The sequence below is a fragment of the Quercus suber genome, unplaced genomic scaffold (genome assembly GCF_002906115.3).
Source record: "Quercus suber isolate HL8 unplaced genomic scaffold, Cork oak 2.0 scaffold_247, whole genome shotgun sequence".
Taxonomy (NCBI): Eukaryota; Viridiplantae; Streptophyta; class Magnoliopsida; order Fagales; family Fagaceae; genus Quercus; species Quercus suber.
The window spans coordinates 629,532-652,506 of record NW_027069703.1 but is presented as its reverse complement, the minus strand read 5'-3'; the positions used below and the strand labels follow the sequence as shown (position 1 = coordinate 652,506).

General features: G+C 38.5%; 1 protein-coding gene and 2 pseudogenes across 2 annotated transcripts; all 3 read right to left on the bottom strand.

The window, feature by feature from the left end:
* Nucleotides 1–1,442: 1,442 nt before the first annotated feature.
* LOC112033754 (protein farnesyltransferase subunit beta) lies at nt 1,443–11,210 on the bottom strand. Of its 2 annotated transcripts, XM_024066534.2 has the most exons (14): nt 10,990–11,203; nt 10,783–10,869; nt 10,220–10,325; nt 9,626–9,661; nt 8,597–8,679; nt 8,450–8,503; nt 8,110–8,161; nt 7,473–7,537; nt 3,566–3,622; nt 3,385–3,457; nt 3,116–3,202; nt 2,886–3,039; nt 2,634–2,758; nt 1,443–1,941 (listed from the first exon to the last, which is right to left on the bottom strand). In XM_024066534.2, the coding sequence occupies exons 1-14, from the start codon at nt 11,097–11,099 to the stop codon at nt 1,705–1,707; spliced, it is 1,326 nt and encodes a 441-aa protein (XP_023922302.1). In that variant the 5' UTR covers nt 11,100–11,203; the 3' UTR covers nt 1,443–1,704. The 2 variants fall into 2 exon arrangements, with proteins under 2 accessions (XP_023922302.1, XP_023922301.1); XM_024066533.2 differs by having other exon boundaries at nt 8,450–8,679; nt 10,990–11,210.
* Nucleotides 3,640–5,527, bottom strand: LOC112033758 (DNA polymerase lambda-like; annotated as a pseudogene).
* Nucleotides 6,031–7,463, bottom strand: LOC136070623 (DNA polymerase lambda-like; annotated as a pseudogene).
* Nucleotides 11,211–22,975: the final 11,765 nt, after the last annotated feature.

Genomic DNA, 22,975 nt, shown 5'->3' with positions numbered 1-22,975 from the left:
AATTTTCTTAAAATAATTAGAAATTCAATTATCTTTTAAATCAAATAAAAGCATTATTTTTTTAAGATTGTTTAAAGACACAACTTTTGTGCCACAATTTTTGCTATCATCTTAACATGCGAGAAAAATAGTAAACTTATGTAAAAGTAATGACTCACCAATTTCAAATTATACATTCTTAGAAGAAGATTTTTTCACACTAGTACTATATATCTAATATTTCACACACATATCCACGTCTAATGTGAGAATGTATACATTTTAATCTATAAAAATTATATGAAAAAAAAAATGTGAAATTGTAGGCATGAGAGGATCAAACCCAGCTAATTTTTTTGTATGAGGTTTATCTACTCATTTTTCCTTCTTTATTATTGAACCAAAAAAAAAAACCACCCACATACGCCCCATGATTGCATCCCAAAGAAAAAAAAAAAAAAAAAAACCCATGACTATGATTGCAACTCTTCCCGGCCTCCTTGGTTGGAAGTTGCAATATGAACTGTGAAATACACAAAAGAATAGTGGCATTATGAGACTATTATCAAACAGAAAACAAAATTTTAATTGGTCTTAGACTCTTTCAAATCCTGATTATTTCTCAAATTAAGGCCCACGTATTTGAACTCTCTCATCCCTGGTGTCGAATGCTCATTTGCTGAAAGTGGATGAAAGTACTAGAGATGTTCTTTAAAAAAAATGAGACTTTAAAGTTTAAACACTATACGCAAACAAATAAATTAGAAGAAACTTCACCCAAAAAGCCCAAACCAAAAAGTCGCAGGGCGGTGGTCACAATAGCTTTAGCAAATCTAATCAGAAATGCAAAATTTTACTTTAAGCAAGTCACTGAAAACGGGACCCAAATCCTTTTTTATGTTACACAAATAAATGAATAATTGACCCCAGCTACTCTTATATGTATAGAAAGCAGTGTTCCCTCCCAGCTCATCAAAAAAAAAAAAAAAAGCAGTGTTCCAGGCTTCCAGCTCATTAGCTCATGCTATGGGCAAAATCTGACAATAGTATAATTAGGTACAACCAGACTTTTGGTCCCAAATGGGCCAAACGACAACTCGTTTAGTAAGCTGATTTTCTTGGACTTTCTTAAAAAAAAATACCGGATACAGCTGAAAACTGAAAACTGAAAACACTGTAACAAAATAATTTTTAAATATGTGAATAGTATCGTGTGACCCATTTTTAATAAAAAAGTTGTTGAAAAATGAAAATTGTGAGCCCGTAAACAGTGCATAGATTCACTGTTTATGGACAAAAGTAAACAAGTGCGGCTATTGTTTATTAAACAGTATTCGCACAGTAACTGTGAACAGTACATTACAGTTGAAAAAGTCTTTTTTATACGGCTGAAAGCAAAAAAAAAAAAAAAAAAAAAATGCAAACGCAAATCGTAAACGGGCTGCCCAAACGATCTCCAAGTCTTCAAACAAAAGAGTATAATAAATCTTTAAAAATCTGAAAATAACTAGTACTCCATTGTCATCACATTTCTTTAATACACTCCGATGGCAAGTTCATAGTTAATCAATTCCAAATTGCAATTCACCATACCTGATTCCATGGTATAATTCATGATCATAATTTGCTTCTCTTAACCTAACAGAAACAATTTGTAGGCTAGTATGCATTTGCATTATATACTTCAGTCCTGCAGACTGACAAATCTAACAGTAAGAAATTTGCTTAGGGCGTGTCAAAGAACTCATGTGCTTCATAGTACTGATCTAAGACAACATTGAAGAGAGGGTGGGTGCGTTCCAAGAGATTGGCATAAGGACCCATTACTGCATTTGGCAACGGTGGAGTATCCTCATCCTGTGACCAACTATGTTGAGACAATGAGAGACCGCTTAGAGAATAACACGTGTGATAAAAGTCCCTATGCTTCCCGGGCTTGTCTTTCAATCCACCCTTCATGTCCTGCGTCAACCAAATTATGCCAGAATATTAACCCCTTGGGAGTAGGATACAAAATAGCACGTCAAAACAATTTATCAACAACCAATACAAAATCATTGGCCCAAAAACACCAACCATACAATACAACATCATCAAAGTCAAAAGATGCTATTATGCAATTCAGGATATTGAACATTCGTATGGCACTTTATTAATTGGAATGTTTGGAGCCACCATTGGTTAAATGTTGCATGAACTTTGGAAATTATAATTATTTCAGAACCTGAAAAGTGCTTAAAATTGCTAGAGTAGCATTTCTAGTTCAGGTAATTTGCTAAATCCATGCATAGAGAAAGGAAAAAAGAAAAAAAAAAAGAACCTCAAACTTTGTTTCCTTCAGTGCTTAAGATATCCACCACGTTCTACTTTTATTTACCTTCTTAAGCAAAAGCCACCAACTCTTCCCAGTTCCCATGGTCCAAAGAGCTAAAAACTCATTTCAGAAACTTAAAATTGATAGTTGAACACCCCACCAAAAATATTAAAGGTAAGGGACTTAGTTATAGCACTGAAAAGTAAATTCTTAAAAGACAGCCTATTTTCCAGACCTTTCATGAACAAATCCTAAGGCAATAATCAGGCAGATGCACATACAAAATTAACCAATCAAGCATCAAGTTACCACAACATTTAATCAAAGGTCAAGTTTGCACCTGTGCACATAACAGTATATATTGTTGCAAAGCCCATCTGTGATAAAGAGCTTCCATTTCTCCAGGTTGTTTGACAAAATTATAACCAATACTGTTTAAATTTACTGGACAGGAAGCATTCGTGCCTGCAGACAAGTAAGAACAAAGACTTGAACATAAACCTCATAATATATGAAGCGGACAAGAACTACAAACATCAAGTGCAAATTTTAACCTATTCATAAAGAATAGAGAATTTAAAAAATATCTCACCTCCCAGCTTAAAATGGCAAGTCTTATCATCAACCCCATCTGAACTTTCTTCCCCTCCAGATATATCAGAGGCCACACCAGTTTGTGGGCTATAATTCACAAGTTGTTCATCCAGAATAGCATGTAACCTTTGTAATAATGCAAATGCACCTCCCTGGTCACTCTCTTTGTATTAATTCCACTATAAATAAGAAGGAACACTGAAGAATTGGCAGGAAGGAAAAAATTACCTGCCAAAATGAGTAGCAACTATCAACCAATTTATTTGTTCTTCCCTGAAATCCACCCTCCCTACCTTGTCGAAATGCCACCCAATCCTAGACAGTAGCAGACATTCGATAAAGTAGAATAACAAAAATGTTCACAGAAATCATCAGAAGGGAAATGCTCAACAAATAAACGCACAAGCAACACAGAAAAATTGTTCCACAAGTTATATAAAGCCGGATAATGAAATAACTTGTACCAAACATCACAAAGAGAGACAAGATTGCCTTACTAGTAAACCAGCCAAGTCCAAACGATTAACCTCATTTATCAGAATCATTGTGGCAAACCCACAAAAGGTGTACCTAATAATCAAGTAGTCAAATATGTGAGAAACAACCTTGAGTGCAAGCTGTGATAATCAGCTCAAAAGATATGCATGGAAGAAGAAATATGTACAGCATGAAACATACCCACCATGAGCTTCAGCACCTGGTTCCCCAGAAATACCACCTTCATAAGTTTGACAGCTACAGAGAGACGGCAGAATAAACAACTATTAACTACTTACATTAACCAAGAAATGCAGATAAGGGCAAAATTTAAGTAAGCAATCCAATAATACTTTTTTAATCAGCATGCAGAAGGATAAATTTCTACTCATTGCCAACAAAAGCAGAAGGTGAAAGCAGCCAAAAACTTTCCAAAACAGTGCAGATTACCCAGTGCCACAGACTAATTGCACAAGTACTCATCAAGACAGCTACATTACAATGCAACGAATACTGAAACTAGCAAAGGACATGATTGTAAATAACTTCAAGAAGTGACCCCCAATTCAATTCTATCATGAATTCAAATAACATCCCTTCCTTTAAATTTTATATATATATATATGAAAGTTAATCTTTTTTAGACATGTTCTCCTTATAATTTGTTTTTGTACATGATCTATTATCGTCCCTTAAAACACTTGTTTTCTCTCTCTCTCGTAGCACTCTCATGATTGTCCCCTCCCCTTTTTCTTTCATCTCTACCTCATTAATGTCAAAACCAACTCATTAGGGATGGAAAATACCTCCAACTCGTCCCAAACCCCACCAGCCCCACTCCTGCCCTGAACGGGTTTTCCCTGCCCCAAAGAGGGGAACAAGGCACCCATGATCCAAACACACCCTACCCTGTTGTCATTCCTAGTTAAACCCTTTGTTTGAATTACATATCTTACAAGGCAGGCTAGCATGCCAAAGAAAAATCTCTCTCAATGGCCTGTTTTTATATCATAATTTACAAGGAAAGCATGCCAAAAAAATTCTCTCGGCCAACACAAGAGTGAGGGAGTTTTCAGTTTATTACGGTACAGAACCAAGCATGGTAGATCCTATGTACAGCATACTTATACAAACTATTCACAGCTCACAGATTCCTTTCATGTGATTCAAGCCAAGGAAATCCCAGGAAATCAAACACCTCTTTCTCAGTGTTTACTTTAAAACTTCAACTGGCTCTCTTGCCCCATTTACCACATGGACTGTGAGTTGCTGGAAACAGCTCTGTATCATCAAGCTGGGATCCTTCAGATTCTGCCAAAAATGTCAACCTCCTATTTAACACATCATTCCCTGTCCAAGCTATTACTCCAAAACTCCAAATGCACATATGTACCTTGGGTATACCTTCAAATCTATGTGGTGCCGCAGCTCATGTCCAGGATATGTGCATAGACCAAGTGCAACACCAGAATCAGTACCCTCTTTACTGTGAGTACTGAAAACCAAATCCTCTCTTAAGAACTTCATATCCTTTAAACACTTTACATATTTTGATTTTAAAAATAATAAAAAAAATCGTCCCATCAGGATGTGTAATTATAGTATCTAAATCCCCACATGAATCTTTTCAAAGTCTAAATGATCCTCTGCAGATGATGATCACTGCTGGCAAAATATCCTGCCCAACTTCTGAAGAAGAAGCTCCATCTCTTGCACCTCATGACATAGAATCCTCTACTTGATATCATCAAGACATTTTAACCCAATTATTTGTAAATTTGTTAATGAATCCTCATTTTTTGGATCATCTAGCGTATGATATCCTTTCTCGTATAACTTCAGGGCAGTGGTGGGACCAATACCCCAAACTTCACAAAAGAAGGTGATTGTCCATATATTTTCATCTTTTTCAAAGTGCTCCAGCTTGGATAACTTTCCAGTTGTCACTATCTCCTGGATACAATCTTGCAATGAGTTTCCAACCAAGGGTAGGCCTTTGACCTGGTCTACACTTTCAATTTTAAACAAGAACTTCTCAATAACTGAGATAGCCTTGTAGTAGCTGAATGACCTCCAATCATCACCCAACACCCTATATATGTTAATAAGCTTTCCAAATATCTTGGTTATATTCCTGCTTATGGCAAGGATGTTTGCAATGCGTCAACATCCTTATTAAAAGGATCTGGAGTGTGTGGACTGGTATTCACGGGGCTTAGAGTGCAGGGTGACCGGGTGAGTCATCAGAACTTTTGGGAAAACTTGGTGCCTCATCTAGAGCATACTATTTGCATCTTCTTTACTTTCTGCATTTGAATCTTTTGAATTTTCAGGAGAGGATTTGATCTTTTGCTACATTATGATTCTTCAGCACTAGAAATGTTTGTGTTGACTTCCTTAGGAACTAAATATTTGTCTGGGATAATGTACAAATCCCCAAATACCTTTTCTTCTAATCTCAAGCTGTCCCCTATCCACTGATAAAGAAGAACGCTTCCCTTAAAACATTCCAAGATTTCAGGGAAGAGCATCTGAGTTCATAGCAAATACATGAGTGGCCCTTTTCAATAGGCACTCTTCTATTGCAGCCCCCATTTGCACCAGTTTTTGCTTCCACATCTGTAATCAGCGAGGCTGAAGTTTAAGGGGTTTTAAACCCTTTTTTTTTTTTTTTTTTTTTTACAAACATCTGTTCTCATTATTAGATTTCAATTCTACCACTTCTTTAATTTTCATGTAGCATTTTAAGTACTATATGGCAAGGATGTTTGTAATGTGTCAACATATCTCAGCTATATTCCTGCTTAAGGACTATATGGCAAGGATATTTGCAATGTGTCAACATCCTCATTAAAAGTATCTGGAGTGTACGAACTGGTATTCACTGGACTTAGAATATGGGGTGAGTCATCAGAACTTCTGGGAGTACTTGGTGCCTCATATAGAGCATACTTTTTGCATCTTCTTTGCTTTCTGCATTTGTACTTTTTGAATTTTCAGGAGAAGATCTGATCTTTTTGCCATGTGATGGTTTTTCAGCACTAGAAATATTTGCGTTGCCATCCTTAGGAACTAAATATTTGTCTGGAATATTGTACAAATCCACAAATACCTTTTCTACTAATCTCAAGCTGTCTTCTATCCACTGATAAAGGAGAACACTTCCCTTAAAATGTTCCAAGTTTTCAGGGAAAGGCATCCAAGTTCATAGCAAATACACGAGTGACCCTATTCAATAGGCAATCTTCTATTGCAACCCCCATTTGCACCAGTTTTCTGCTTCCACATCTGTAATCAGCAAGGCTGAACTCCATGTCGGAGTAAGAAAGCTACCATTCCTGCATATTTCCCATGTTGTTTGTGAGGGGGAGTTCTGTTTTTTGTTGGCTTGGCACCATTCACAGCTCTCTCAGGCACTTTTGCTTCTTCTCCCACAAGCCAGATGACATTTGTAACAGAATGAGGCGTTTTAAACCTTTTTTTTTCTTTTTTCTTTTTTTTTAAATCCCTTCTCATTATTAGATTTTAATTCCACCATTTCTTTAATTTTCATGTAGTGTTTAATTAGTTCACAGTTACTAAAAAAGGGAAAAAGTACATCAAGGAGAGAGCAAAGAATAGATTGTGAAGAAAACCCTAGAAGTCATTGCCAAGTGCTTTCATCCTTGGAAGCACACCTATGAGCAAGACTAGACCCTAAAGAACAACAGCATTTCATGAAGAATTAAACATCACAATCCAAAGATAGATTACACAATAAATGAGTAGCAAGGCAGAAAGGCCTCTATTTACAATTATATAACTTTAACTAGAACGACCTAATTTTTAGAGATTTCATTTACAGACCCTATTGATTCAAAAACAAAAGGACCGGGTTTTTATGGGGAGTCAATAAAATAGCATTCAACATTGGTATGTTTTAAATTTTCAAACACAAATATATGATTCTACCACAATATGTAAGCTTGCCATGCTACATTCAAGAGTATTCAAAGTAAAAAGACCAACTAAGCATAAAAAAAATAAAAAAAGATTAAAAAGAAAAGAAAAGAATGCTCAACCAGATAGCTTAGCACAAAATCAAACTTAATGGAAGCTAGAGACCAACCTTAAGATGTAATCTCCAACATTCTGAATCAGTTCATCATCCAAAATATTAAGAACACTTGCAACCTGGTTGATCAAAAAGAGTGGTGTCCAAAGATTGGGAAATCAGAAAAGTAATTTGTTAAAACACAATCATGAACAGAGCTACTATAAAATGTTTACACAGCCAAGTGGAAGCAAAGAACAAGGTTTGATAATAAAAATTATGACAGAAGAGACAAAAATCAAAACCAATAAAAAACGTGAATTTGGAAGATCTATCAAATTAGTCAAGCATTGGGTTCGAAAAATTAAAAGATGTACCAGTAAAAGCATTAACAAGTCCACAAAACCTTTGAGAAACATTTCTTGATACAATGTTCTTAAGGCCTCACCTTTTACATCATCAAATAATTAGAGGGTAATGTTCTTAAGGCCACAAAAGATGTTCTTAAGGCCTCACTTTTTACATCATCAAATGATTTCCCTACCAATTTACTTGATACAATGCTCAAGACACTGCATGCTGTGTTATAAATAGAGAGACACAATTAGAGGGCAATGTTCTTATTTGTAACAAGTATGTGTGCGCGCCAAACATGTGTGAGAAGCATGTGAATGCATCGAGAGTGGGAGAGAGAATTAACAGGCTAACTTACAGAGATGGCAGTGTAGCAAGCGCGAACATCAATTTCTCCAGCATCATGCATCCTGATAAAAAGGGATTTCTGATATTAAAAAGTAATCATATGGTGCTTAAAATTCATAATCTACACATACTTATACAAGTAGTAAGCATAAAATAGTTAGCACTCCATAAATTTATAAACGCCCCCTCTAAAAATTTACCAAACAGGGAGGGGAATGGAAAAAATTGTAAACAGAGAGAAATAAATAGAGTTCCAATACAACAACATTCTTTGTATAAAATTAACAGCATTGGCCACCCATGTAAATTCAGTTACTGATATAGAATACACAATTAGTATCATGTCACACCTGAAGGCCCCACTTGGCTGTTTCATTCGCTTCAAAAACATGTACACTTTCTCTCTGCAAAATATTTCAGAATCCATGTCATTTGGTTCAAAATGACTCCAATATGCACTATTGCAAAAGTGAGATACTTCAAACATGACAGACCACCTATTTATTGACGACAAAGATCTCTCACCACCCACTGTAATAAGTGCATTTACCGCAGCATAAGTTGTTGCAAGATGAGGCAACTGAGCAGAAGTTCATAAAGGTTAATGATTATAAATAAAAACATAAAATAAGTCAAGAAGGTGAAAGAGAATAGCAGGATAATCTTCAATTAAAAAAAAAAAATGAAAAAGGATGCAGAAAAAAGCCAGGAAATATTTGAAACCCACTATATTCCTCTAATGGCATGTTTGGATGTTTAAAAAAGGAGAGGGAGTAGAGTAGAGGGAGGGAGAGTAATGCAATTACCTTGTTTGGAAGATTTTTAAAGAATGAGAGGGAGGGGTTTGGAGGAGTTTGGAGGGGTTTGGACTCCCTCTAGCCCTCCAATTTTAATTCTCCCAAATTGGAGAGATTTGGAGGGGGAGTAGAATACATAAACTATTGACCAAGTAAATTACCTAATTTACCCTTATTATATTAACAAAATTACACAAGGGAAATGGCTAATTATTCCCTTTCCCCTTACTAATTTTAAAAACATCCAAATAAGGTGGAGGTGAATCATTCTCCTCTACTCTCCTCCCTCTCTAAACTTCCAAACAAGCCATAAGTTACCAGGAATCCGCCTCTCCAAAACAAATCCTATTAAATGACATGATTCCAAATTGGATAGCTTCTCCAATGCAACACCACTAAGTCAGATCAAAAGCATGCCATTTGAAACCCATATTTGTCCCTTCTCCTAAAAAACGAACACATATATAGGTTCTAATATCATGATAATATAATTTATTTGTATCAGCTAACACAAGGCCATTTAGCTTTCTTCTTATGCATTACAGCTAAGAAAATAGTAAGTGACAAACAAAGGGAAAAATAAATAAACAAAATGCCATTTCACCACTGAGATATGGAATTTCGGATAAAATCAGTTTAAATTATCATAAATTATTCCAACAGTATTTAACAAGAAAATATATCAACAATGACAACATGATCTTGCCATAATATGGAACTTTTTCTTGCCTGTCCAGGTCCACCACCATATCCACCATTTGGGTCCTGCAAGTAAAAGATAACAACGGAATTCATGAAATGCTGTCGGGTAAGAGGGCCAATGAATGTATGGTTTGCACATAACCCAAAAGAAATAATTAAAGTCATAGGAATCAAAAAAAAAAAAAAAATGGAAAACCAATATTAACGTTTAATAAGTAAGGGCAAACAAGGTAATAGTTGAACTCTATGATTAGGACTGCAGTTACTGGAAACATCCGGAAATTTTACAGCACGGAATTGAGGATACTAGACACTTCCAGTGAAGCAGCAAATACCTCCCAAATTAAACTCTTTAAGGAAATATTTATTTGATCAAAAGGAAATTTGTGTTTATGTTGAAGAAGAAAACAATGGGAATCTACACTGAGTTTCCAATCATAAGTTCTAAAATAGGCCAAGGAGGTCTTTGTGTCCAAAAGTGACACCTATTTCTTTGATGCTAGTGTTATTAAATATACTTGCAACTGCTAACAAAATATTAGAGACAGACTTGAACAAAACGCAATATGAATAATTTTTTAAGCAAAACAATGTAATATAGCTTTGATTGAAACTGCAAACCTGACAACGACTAAGAAAATCAACGACATTATCTTCCACTTCATGTTCAACATAATCCCCTAGCAAAGCGATTGAGTGAAGGATCCAGTAGCAAAGCCAAGGCCGACTGTAAAAAGGCAACATTAGACCCCGATGATACAATATAAGAATAACTCAACAGTATGCATAAGAATGTCGCATAAAGAGAAAGAGAGTACCAACAGTTGATTTAACACAAATAACTTCTGTCAAGGCTCGACTTATTATTACACAAGCCTTAGGATCATAACAGATTAAATCTCGACCACTATTCGAAAATGCACAACGCCTGGAGCTACTACTACGATACTACCTATTTTTTTCAACAAAAAGCTAAGGAACTTGACTTTGGCAGTGAACATGATTGGTGTCAGTTACTTCTTCTTTCTTTTTTTTTAGCATCGCTCCAAAATTGAAACTAAATATAACTTTTATTAAACATTATGTCACGTAATTTAAAATCAATTCATAATGTACACCTTGTGATAATGAAAATTCTCATATGAGCAAGAGAGATAGAGATAGAGATAGAGATAGAGAGATACTTGGCATCCAAGACGCAAAACGAAGGGTCGAGACGTTTGAGACCTTTGGTGAGGTACTCGAGGTGATTATCACGTTGAAGCTCCACCCTACATCAAAATACATATATAACCAAAAACAACAACAAATTGAAACCCTATGCCTAAAAAGTATTTTTTTTTATTGAGGAGAAAATTAAAGTTAAAAAAAGAGAGAGAGGGTAAGAATACAAGGCGGATTTGGCGTTGCGAGGAAGGTCAGCAAAGAGGTCGAATATCTGAAAAACTTGATTTTCGACCATCCATTGTTCTTGCTGCGTTTTTGTTGTTGCTGCTGTCATTCTCTTGTTGTTTGCTCTCTCTGCACTGCTCACTAACTATAATTTACGCTCTTCTATGGAAAGTTGAAAAAAAATTAAAATTTAACCAAAAAAAAAAAAACAAAGCGACCCGCGAATCAACTTTTTCTTTCTTTCTTCTTTTTTTTTCTTTTCTTTTCTTTTTTATTTTTATGCAAAAGAATCAATTCTCTCGAGTCTTTTGGCTTAATATTATAAAAAAATTAAGTTTATTTGTGATATGGGTATTGTTCAAACTTATTTAGTAAAATAAAAAGTTAAGCGAATTTCAGCAACACCATTGCCGAAATTCTGAAAAAAAAAAAAAAAAAATGTAGGAGAAAGGAGAGAGAAATGATGTAGCGGATGTGGGAAAGAGCAAAAGGAATTTCAGCAACGATTAGGGGTGTCAAATGGGTGTGTTTAGAGTAAGCATAATTAAGTTAGGTATACAAAACCTATTTACCCATTAAAACTCATTTAACTAATTGATTCTAACTGAACCTAATTATTATCATTAAATCTCAACCCATCCAATTGGCCAATTATTAAAATTACCAAAATGGGTTCATTTTGAACCATGGCCATGGCGTTGAAGGTCTTGGTCCCTATGGTATCGGATTTCATGGTCTTGGAAGTCCCTTCCATTTAAAGTATCGTGCTGACGTGGCTGAGACCTCTTTACCTCTACATTGTCATCAACTGCATCATCATCAACATTGTCGCTTCCTCCAAGCTCCACACAAGGACCAAAGAAGATCTAACGCCAGAGATGGTTCCGCTTACTCCTATGCCAGTTGTGAAGGTCTCTAATGACGTACGAATCAGCGATTATAGTGACGTGTACGAAAACGACGTCGTTTTGAGTGACGAAGGATTAGGATACAGTGTTGGTTACGATGCAGCGGAGAAGAAAGTGATGGACGACGGTGATGATGAGGCTAAGATGGTGGCGTCAAGGCTAGTAGAAAGGAAAGATTCAATGGAGCTTTCGTTTTTGAATAATGAGAATGAGAAACCACTGGTTTCTATGAGATTCGCTCACCGAAAAGCTATGATAGCTAGTCCTAAAGGTACTAATTGCTTTAATCAGGAGTTCCATTAGATTAAAGCAATCTCCGAAGCTTTTGAAGTTGATGGGTTTCCAATTAAAACATGATTGGAGGCCGAGAAAATGAAAGAAAATCTACTTGTTGAGAGCATCGACGCTACCCAAGACTCTAAATAGGTTAGGTGCGCACTAGTGAGGACACAGCCTACGGTTAATTAGGTAGTCTTGGGTTACCTTACCCATAGGAAGCGTCATTCCTCCTTCTATGAAGGCGATCATAGGAATGACAACCTCCCTTTCGTTTCTATCTATAAACACCTGATCTGGAGCACAATATCGTAGGGCAACTCCTTGTGGAATGTGATATTTAGCCATAAAGCCCTCTATATCGGCGGGAGAGTCTACAAGGTACTTAAATCTACCCATCTAGGCAAGCTAAAGGGAAGTGAGAGAAGTTTTCAAAGAAAGGAAACAAAGAATAGAAGGTTGAGGAGATTGGCCAAGGAGAAAAGAACCTAAAAAAAAGAAGGAACTTATAAGAATAAGCACGTGTGTTGATTCCTCAACTTTTTAAAGGTTTAAAATTTTTTAAAAAGAAAATGACTTGAAAGATTTAGAAACTTGGAAAGCCTTGAAGGTTTGAGAGTTTGAAACTTCTGGAGAGCTTGAAAATTATTAAAATGAGGAAAAATAACTCCCCCCAGGCGCCTTATATAGAAGGTGGAGTTGAGTGGGAGTTATCCCACTCAAAATTTAAGGAGAAATGTCAGCCGTAGGATTTACATCTCACCATAAGTTACAAGGAACAAAGCGTCGCCTAGAGCATTTAATGGGACATCGCAGACTCCAAAGCATCAGGAACAGTTATGGGACACACGAAGTGATATTCTCATGTGTGGAAATCAAAGGAACATGTGGGATTTATTATTCAAACATCAAAGCCTCATTTTTCTCCTCTAATAGGGGGGAAAACCAAAGTTTTGAGGGGCTATTGTAGGGATGAAGGGCTCAAAATATATGTTGGGCCTTAAGCCTTGTCCAAGGAGGCTTAGTGGTCTGAGGGGTCCAAGGATAGATCAATAGTAAGGAAGATATAAGACTTTAAACTTCACGAGCAAGTTATGACTGAGAAGGCTAAGGGAGGTAGGCCGAGGAGGAGTATCTCCTTAGCTAAACAAAGCAAAGGTCAGAAAGTGTGCTCTGTTATCCAAAGTGACATTCCAGGAAGTTCTATGGATAAGAATATGCATTGTGAACATACAGGATAAATTGGAGCTAAAAAATATATAAGGGAAAGCTGCTACTACCGCATTAAATGCTCTGCAACTAACTCTCTGATTGCATTAATAAGGAAGTGATACATGAACAATAATTTTCAGCCTTACAGCTACCCCTAAATACTTCAGGAGGATGCTAATGGGACAAGGATCAATACAAGCAATCAATGTCCATGCAGAGGGTAGAGATGAGAAGAGAAAGATAATATAAAATACGAGGGAGACTCTAAGAAAAAGGGGATCGAGAAATTAAGAGAAAAACACTGTAACAATCAAGAGCTGAATTTGTAATCAATCTTGAGATAAATATATAAGAATTGATCTCCTCGGATTATGTCGAGGAGGATTTTCTTTAGATTAAGCCAGTCTATCTTCATTTTCTTGTCATTTGGATTCAATTTACTTGTTGTCTAACTCATTAAAGCTTAATTTTTCAACCTACTCTTTACAAATTCATTGTATTAGGCTCTTTGGGCCTAAACCCATCCATCCCTTGGGCTAGGGACCAAATTGCGTCCTTACAATTGCCATTGTCTGTGGGGAATTCTGGTGTTGTAATGAGTCTAACGTTCAACTATGGTAGGTTCAGGTCCGAACCAGGCAGAGTCTATGAGGTCTCAGCGTCAAGATCACTTCCGTAATCTTGAACAAATAAGAGATCGGAAGGGAAGTGTACACACTACCCATACTAGTATAAGCTAGTCTTGAGGTAGGAGCCACATCTCTCATGAAGAGAATGCTAGAAACATGCAGCAGGAGATTGATCACTTGCGAAGGAAGTTGCGCCGCGAACAACGAAGGAGAACTCCTTCAAGTTCTATTTCTTCTTCTAATGGAGAAGAAGATGGCAGCTACAGGCCTAGATCAAGGACTCCCCCCAGTGAGTCTTTCTCATGTAATAAGGATCACCACCGTAGGTGTAGGGATAAAATCTCATCCCATAAAGGTTTAGGAAACGACGCTATGAGTAGGTCGTTAAACCAAATTTTCAAATCATCTTTCACACATAGGATTGAAGCAAGAAAACTTCCTCGCTTCACCCAGCCAACGTTTACCATGTACAATAGTCGTACAGACCCTGTGGAATACGTAAGCCACTTCAACCAGTGGATGGCAGTGCATTCCAAGAATGAGGCCTTGATGTGTAAGGTATTCTCATCCAGCTTAGGGCCTATGGCGATGAGGTGGTTTCATGGCCTGGATGCAGGTTCTATTAATTCCTTTAAGGAGCTCACCTAGGCGTTTGGATCTCATTTTATTACATGCAGTAGGGTTCCTCGACCTTTAAATTCCATGTTGTCCATGTCCATGCGAGAAAGGGAGACCCTAAAAACGTATTCGGACAGATACTAAGAGATGTTTAATAAGATCAATGGGGATTTTGATGACATGGCTATAAGGACCTTCAAGGTCGACCTACCTGCCAAACATGATTTAAGAAAATCCTTGACCAAGAAGCCGGTAAAGAGTGTGCGTCGGCTTATAGTTCGTATCGACAAATACAAACGGGTTAATGAAAATCAGCAGCAAGGGAAAGGAAAGGTTAAGGTTATCCTTCACAATAAGAGGGATTTCAGATCGGACAGATACAATAACAACAGACCTTAAAGGGATTTTGCTAGGCAATCTAAGTCTACGGCTTTAACACGGTGTTCCGAGAGCCAGTGTATCAAGTTTTAGAGAAGATCAAGAATGAGCCATGATTCAAATGACTAAACAAGATGGGAGGAGACCCTATAAGGCGCAACCAAAGTCCTCATTACCAATACCACCAAGACTGGGGTCACACCATAGGAGACTGTAGGACTTTGAGGAGTCATGTAGAGCAACTGGTCAGAGAGGGGAGGCTGAAACAATTTCTACATCAGCCCAATGGACCAAAAGGTTAGGTAGGATCAGGATTTTAGGGGAATGCTTTTTCCAGAGCCCTTTTGTGCACAATTAATGCCATTTTTACTACTTCAGGGAGAACTAGTTCTCATCTTTCCAGGGTGATTTCCATAGCTCGGCCACCCACCGAGGACTCTAATTTTGAGCCGAAGAGGGCTGGAGTGGAGATTCAACCAACATTGAGTTTTTCGAATGAGAAGAAAATTGGAACCATACAGCCACACGATGATGCTTTAGTGGTCACCCTCAAGATAGGAGGGTATGATGTAAAAAGGGTGTTGGTAGACCAAGGCAACAGTGTAGAAATCATGCACCCTAATCTATATAAGGGACTAGGATTGAAGCCTGAAGATTTAACAACCTATGATTCACCTTTGGTAAGCTTTGATTGGAAAGTAGTCATTTCCAGGGGCCAAATCAGATTGCCAGTACAAGTAAGGTTTGAAGTGGTGGAGGTAGACTTCATTGTGGTGGATGCTTATTCTTCATATATGGCCATTATGGTAAAACCCTAACTTCATGCCCTGGGGGCTGTTTCTTCCACCTTGCACTTGAAGATAAAATATCCATCGGGGGACCAAATTGAAGAGCTTGTTGGGAGTCAATCCATGGTTCGGCAATGCCTAATGGCTGCAATTATGCATTAACTTGAAACTGAGTCATCAGCCCCTACTAAGGGGGGCTCACAGTAATCAAGGATTCCAGTTCTATCTACGGATGCAGTGTCAGAAGAGGCAAAGTGTGAGAGGTTGAAGGAAATTGTTATAAATGGTGATCTGGAGAAATTTTTTCAGGTCGAAGCTCAGTTGCCTCATTGGGAGAAGGAAGAATTGTTGGCATTTCTAAGGAGGAATATTGATGTGTTCACATGGAATGCTTACGAAATTCCTGTGGTGGATCCAGACTTTACTTGCCATCATTTAAATGTCAACCCAGTTGTCCTTTCTAGGAAGCAACCATCTCGGCGCTCATATAAAAAGCATTCTGATGCTGTTAATGAAGAAGTGAACGAGCTTAAGCAGGCTAGGGCTATTAAGGAAGTTTTCTACCCTGAGTAGTTGGCTAATACAGTAGTAGTGAAGAAGAAGAATAGGAAATTGCGGGTATGTGTAGACTTTATATACTTGAACAAGGCTTGTCCAAAAGACTCTTTCCCCATGCCTCAGATTGATCAGTTAGTTAACACAACGGTAGGCCATCCTCAGATGAGTTTTTTGGATGCCTTTCAAGGGTACCATCAAATACCTTTGACTTTGGATAATCAAGAGAAGACAGCTTTTGTCACTCCTATTGGGAATTACCACTACAAGGTGATACCTTTTGGTCTAAAGAATGCAGGTTCTACTTATCAGAGGATGATGATCAGGATGTTTGAGTAACAACTAGGAAAAAACATTAAGATTTATATAAACGACATGGTGGTCAAGAGTAAATTGGAATCCGAGCATGTTAATGACCTCAGGAATATCTTTAAGATCTTAAGGAGACATAAGCTACGACTTAATGCTTCTAAGTGCTCTTTTGGTGTCAGATTAGGGAAGTTCTTGGGGTACATGATTAGTCACCATGGAATAGAAGTCAATCATGACCAAATTAGGGCAATTAACAATTTATAGCCACCTTGGAATCCCAAAGAGATCTAGAAGTTAATGGGAATGACTGGTGCCCTAAATCGATTCATCTCTCGGTCAGCAAATAGGTGTAGGCCTTTCTTTTAGTTGTTAAATAAGTGGAAGGGATTTGAATGGACCGAGGAGTGCGTCCTGGGCTTCCAGCAGTTTAAGAAATACCTTTCTCAGCTACTCATTATGTCTAGACCTGAGGTAGATAAGGTTTTGTTTGCTTATATTGTAGTGGCCTCTCATGCGATGAGTTTGGTGTTAGTACGGGTTAATAGTGGTGTGTAGAGGCCAGTTTATTATGTGAGCAAGTCACTATATGAGGCTAATGTCCGTTACCTACCACTAAAGAAGGCCACTTTGGCAGTGGTGCATACTACGCGTAAGCTCCCCCACTACTTCTAATCACACACAGTTGTTATCCTAACCTAACTTCCGCTCAAATCTCTACTCCGAAGTGCTGATTACATAGGAAGGATTATCAAATGGGGTACGATCCTAGGGGTTTTTGATATCAAGGACATGCCTCGCACCTCTGTTAAGGGTCAAATCCTCGCTAATTTGGTGGCCGAGTTTACTGAATCCCCATTAGAAGAGAGAATGGAGAAGCAAGACATAGATGGAAAATTAGTTGGCGTGGTCTCCTATATGACTCATGTAGTAATTTTTATTTTATATATGTTTTAGGCAGTGGATTGTGAATCCACCATGCGCAAGTTTACAAGAACCTTTGTCCTAGATGGTATACATTAATGGTGCAGCAAATCATAGAATATCTAGAGTTGGGCTAATTTTGATATCTCCCGAGAAGATCACAATTGAGAAATCCTTGAGATAGGGCTTCTCAGTCACAAACAATGAAACTGAATATGAAACTCTATTGGTAGAGATGACCATGGTTTAGAGAATTGGGAGAAAAACAATGGAGATATTCTCAGATTCAAGGCTAGTTGTGGGTTAGGTTTAGGGAGAGTTGGAGGCTAAGGACGTGAGAATGCAAGAATACTTAAATCAGGTCAGACGTTTATAATCAGGGTTTGAGTCTTTCAACTTACTACACATCCCTAGAAGCAGAAACACCCATGCTAATTCTCTGGCCACTCTTGCAACCTCCTCAGCTCAGAGTTTGCGTCGAGTTATCCTCATTGAAAACTTGTGTAAGCCTACTGAGATGAAGAAAGAGGTGGTCTATATTCATCAAGTTAGAGTGGGACATAGCTGAATGGATTCTATCATGCTATTCGTTAAGGAGGATATCTTGCCTAAAGAGAAGTCTGAGGCTGACAAGGTACGAATAAAGGCTCCTCGGTTTTGACTATTCGAGGACCAGAAGTTATACAAGTGCTCTTTTTCAAAGCCATATTTGTTATGCATACACCCTAAGGTATCAGAGTTACTTCTAGAGGAGTTATATGAAGGGATTTATGGAAGCCACACAGGAAGCAGATCATTGTCTCACAGAGCCCTTACACAGGGATGTTGGTGGCTGAACATGCAGAAGAAAGCACAAGAATATGTGAAGAAGTGTGACCAATGCTAAAGGTTTACCCCAAACATTTACCAACTAGGGAAAGTTTTTAATCCTCTGTCCAGCCCTTGACCATTTGTTCAATAGGGCTTGAACATTGTCGGACATTTCACTAAGGCAGCAGGGAATAAAAGATGGTTGCTGGTCGGCATAGATTACTTCACCAAATGGATTGAAGCTGAAACATTGGCAAATATTAGGAACGTGGATGCCAAGAGATTTGTTTGAAAAAATATTGTTACTCGGTTTGGGATCCCCCATACCCTCATCTCTGATAATGGTCTTCAGTTTGATAGTAAAGTCTTCAAGAGATACTGTTGTAACTTGGGAATTACGAACATGTATTCCACTCTGGCTTATCCACAAGGAAATGGACAGGTCGAGACTGTTAATAAGGTCATAGTGAATAAACTCAAGAAAAGGTTAGAGGATGCAAAGGGAAAATGGGTAAAAGAGCTGTCGCACGTCCTTTAAACAAATTGGACCACGCATCATAGATCAACAGAAAAGACACCATTTTCAATGACTTATGGAGCCGAGACTGTTATTCCTCTAGAGACTGGATTCCCAGCATTGAGAATGAGTTCTTTCACTTCAAGCAATAATAATGGGTTGTTAGGGAAGAGCTTAGATTTAATTGAAGAGCGAAGAGAAAGTGTCATGGTCTAATTAATGTATTATCAAAACAAGTTCAAACAAGGGTATGATGCCAACGTAAAGTTTAGACCATTAGCACTTGGAGACTTGGTATTAAAAAAGGTTTTAGGTACTGTAAAGAACCCAACATGGGGAAAGTTAGGGCCCAACTAAGAAGGGTCATATCGTATCACCTTAATGGCTGGAATTGGTGCATATTATCTTGAAGATCTAGATGAAAATGTTATACCACGCCCCTGGAATGTAAACAACACGAGAATGTATTATTATTAATGAGAGTTTTCCTTATCATATTATCGTTTATCACATTATGTGTTATACTTCCTATTATTTATTTGAATATCAAACAGAACATTGGTTATACCTGGTTCATCGGACCATATACTTTGGGTAAATTGATATTTTCAATCATTCTTTCTAAGTGTTAAACAAAACCTTAGTCATGTCTGGTTCTTCGAACCACATGCTTTGGGTAAATTAATACTTTCTGACATCTTTCTAAATGTTAAACAGAACCTTAGTCATGCCTGATTCCTCGAACCACATGTTTTGGGTAAATTAATAATTTTTGGCATCTTTCTAAGTGTTAAACAGAACCTTAGTCATGTCTTGTTCCTCAAACCACATGTTTAGAGTAAATTAATACTTTATGATATCCTTCTAAGTGGTAAATAGAACCTTAGTCATGTCTGGTTCCTCGGACCACATTCTCTAGGTAAATTAATACTTTATGACATATTTCTAAGTGTTAAATAGAACATTAGTTATGTTTGATTCCTCAGACCACATGCCTTTGGTAAATTAACACTCTCTATTTATTTCTCTAAGTGTTAAATAGAACTTTGGTTATGTCTGACTCCTCAGACCACGTGCCTTGGGTAAATTAACACTCTCTATTTATATCTCTAAGTGTTAAAAAAAACATTGGTTATGTCTGGCACTTTAGACCACATGCTTTGGGTAAATTAACACTCTCTATTTATTTCTCTAAGTTTTAAATAGAATCTTAGTCATGCCTAGTTCCTTAGACCACATGCCTTGGGTAAATTAACACTCTCTATTTATTTTTCTAAGTGTTAAAATGAATCCCTCGTTATACTTGGCTTCTTGGATCGCCTAACTTAAGTAAGTTGATATCCTTGATTATTTGCCTAAGTATTGAGCAGAACCAGGGCTATGTCTGGTCCCTCAGATCTTTTTCTATTAAGTGTTTTGTTCATCTCCATGAGAACTAGCCTTCCCTATTGGTGGCCCAGTTCTCAGTACAGACACGTGATCATTTTCTTTACTATTTATACATGTTTAATTTATCTGAATTAGCAACAATGTATTACTGTTAGCTTTTGTTAAAGTTTGGGTAGCAACAGTTCACTACTTTTAGCAACATCATCAATCCTAAGTCTCATCTTGGGCAAAGTAGTAACTACACCAACCAAAGAATAAATATTACATGGAGAAAGAAAGATTCATAAATTAAAAAGTAAAGCCTTTTCATTGAATAAAATGAAAGTACATTATACACAATGGCAAGCTGCCACTACAAAAGAGAAAAAATAAATATAAAAGAAAAACTACAAAAAAGGAAAGAAGGGACGAAATCTTAAAGCTAAGCCTTGGCCTTGGGAGGAGGGTCTTCCTTGTTGCTCAGCTGAGAGGCAAGAGCATCTCTGGCCTTGGGATCAGCCTCTTTGGACTTGGCCTTAGCCTCTTTTGCCTTGGCCACAACATCCTTGGCCTTGGTAGCATTCTTGGCCTCTAAGGGGGGCTTGGCCTCTTTGCCCTTACCCTTATCCTTGGCCACCTCAACCCCCTGGCCTTGATCACCAGCTTGGCTAGATCTTTTGGAAGCCTCGGAGGGGGGAAGAAGGGCCTAAGCAATTAAGGGCTACTCAGAAGATTCTAGAGCAAGGGTAGAGGGAAATGGGAGTGCAACTGGGACTTCGCGGATGACAGGAGGATAATAAACACTCCCAGCCTGCCTCCACTCTGAGGCAGCAAGGACCCCTGCAAGGTTGAAAGCCTCCATCCACACCTTCTTGCAGTAATCCCTGCATACCTCGGCTAGCTCCTTAGCTAGCCGGATCTCAATTTCTTCTACCCTAAGATTGTAGGACGCTTGCCTCGAGGCCTCCGCAACTTCCTTGGCCATCCGAGCGGCGGCTAGGACTTTCTGTAAATCAGCTTTTAGCTCCAAGACCAGCTATTTATGTATGGTCAGCTCTATCTCAGTAAGATAGAGCTTTTTACACTGATCTTCAGCCTGTCCTGGCATTTTTTAGACCAGCCTCGGCATTCCTCTGCACCCTCTCCTCTGCGGTTAACTTGGTGGCCAACTCTTGGTTCTCCTACTTCATGACTCCCAAGGTCTTGTCGGCCTCGGCGCGGAGGTTGGCCTCAAACCTGGCCTCGTTCCAAGCGTCCCTAACCCATTCCTTAGCTACAAAAACATCTTGGATAGCCTGCACAAAAACAACAAAGGAATCAAGTTAAAAAATATAAAAAATAATGATAAATAAATAAAAGAATGGGAAGGCTACTTTAGCATTTGATTAAAAGGTATGATGGCGAACTTACCATGGCTAGATCCCTTTTCAAGGGCATGAAGAGGTTTGGATGTCTTATGTGCCTTAGAGCAGCCACGTCTTTCGGCAGAAGGAGGGGATACTCTAAGGCCTCAGCCATATAGGAAAAGTGCCCCCTTTGAAAGGCGGCCCCATCTAGCTTCAGTCAAGGAGCCCAGGTGCGTTGTTGTTAGTGCACCTCGACCACACTTGGACCCTCCCTACTCTCCACTAAGGAGGCCCATCCCTTGTCTTTGGCCATCTTCTGTTGCTTGGCCTCTTTTGGCAGACCACCTCACCCTCCTCCACTTCCTGCTCCTTCCTTTTCTTCCTCAAGTTAGGGATGGAGAGCAAGTCGACTGTGGTTGTAGGAGGAGGAGGAGGAGGGGGGAGAGTAGGAGGAAGCAGGGATTCAAGGGCCTCCTTGGATGACGACCCTTTGTTCCTCCCAACAAGGAGGTCCTTCAAGCCTTTCCTCGGATTGAGTGACATCTCTTCTTTTTCCTCATCAGAGATGTCGTCTTTTTTTGCAAGTATGAGACCGGGGTGCGAACACTTGAGATCCTGTCAAACTTGTCCTCGAGGTTAGATATGTGGATGACAGGATCCCCCTGCTTCTCTTTCTTTTCCTCAATTGGGAATTGGTCTATCTCCTCCTCGAGTGAAAGGCGTGAGGAAACAGCTTCTTCCCTCGAAACCGCTGCTTCAGGGAGTGCAAGAAGGGGAGGCAGCTCAACAGGCACAATGTTCTCTCGGGCAAGAAACTCAGATACGGAGACATCTATCCTATGGAGCCGAGGGTCGCATGCCCTAATTGCGTGGCCCACTTCTTGAAAGTTGTCTGATAGTGGATTGAAGTCCAAAAAGAGGTGGACCACTCTCAACTACCTATCCTTACTTACGAACACCTCGGATCTTAGGACTCTGTTGAGGTTTGCGACATTGACCACACTGAGGCAGGGTGCTACGTGCCTTTTATCTACAAAAACAACCGAGGAGCAAATCACGGTCAGACCAATAAAACCCATCATCAAAGGGAAATGAAACACTAAATGGAAGAGTAGCAAAGCTAAAAGAATTAAATCTCGTGTCAAGGGACCTAACCCTAGGGTACTCCACCTGGCTCTCCCTCCCAAGTTGAGTAGTAAAGACCGTCATGCCATTTCCTAGAGGCGATTAGGTAGTCGTCCTTCATGCCCTTGTTGGACTTTAGAAGACATGATACAAGCCTAACAATGGAAGACCTAGACTTAAGGTAATATCCCGAGTCAGCAAGTAAATGGCACTCGTACATAT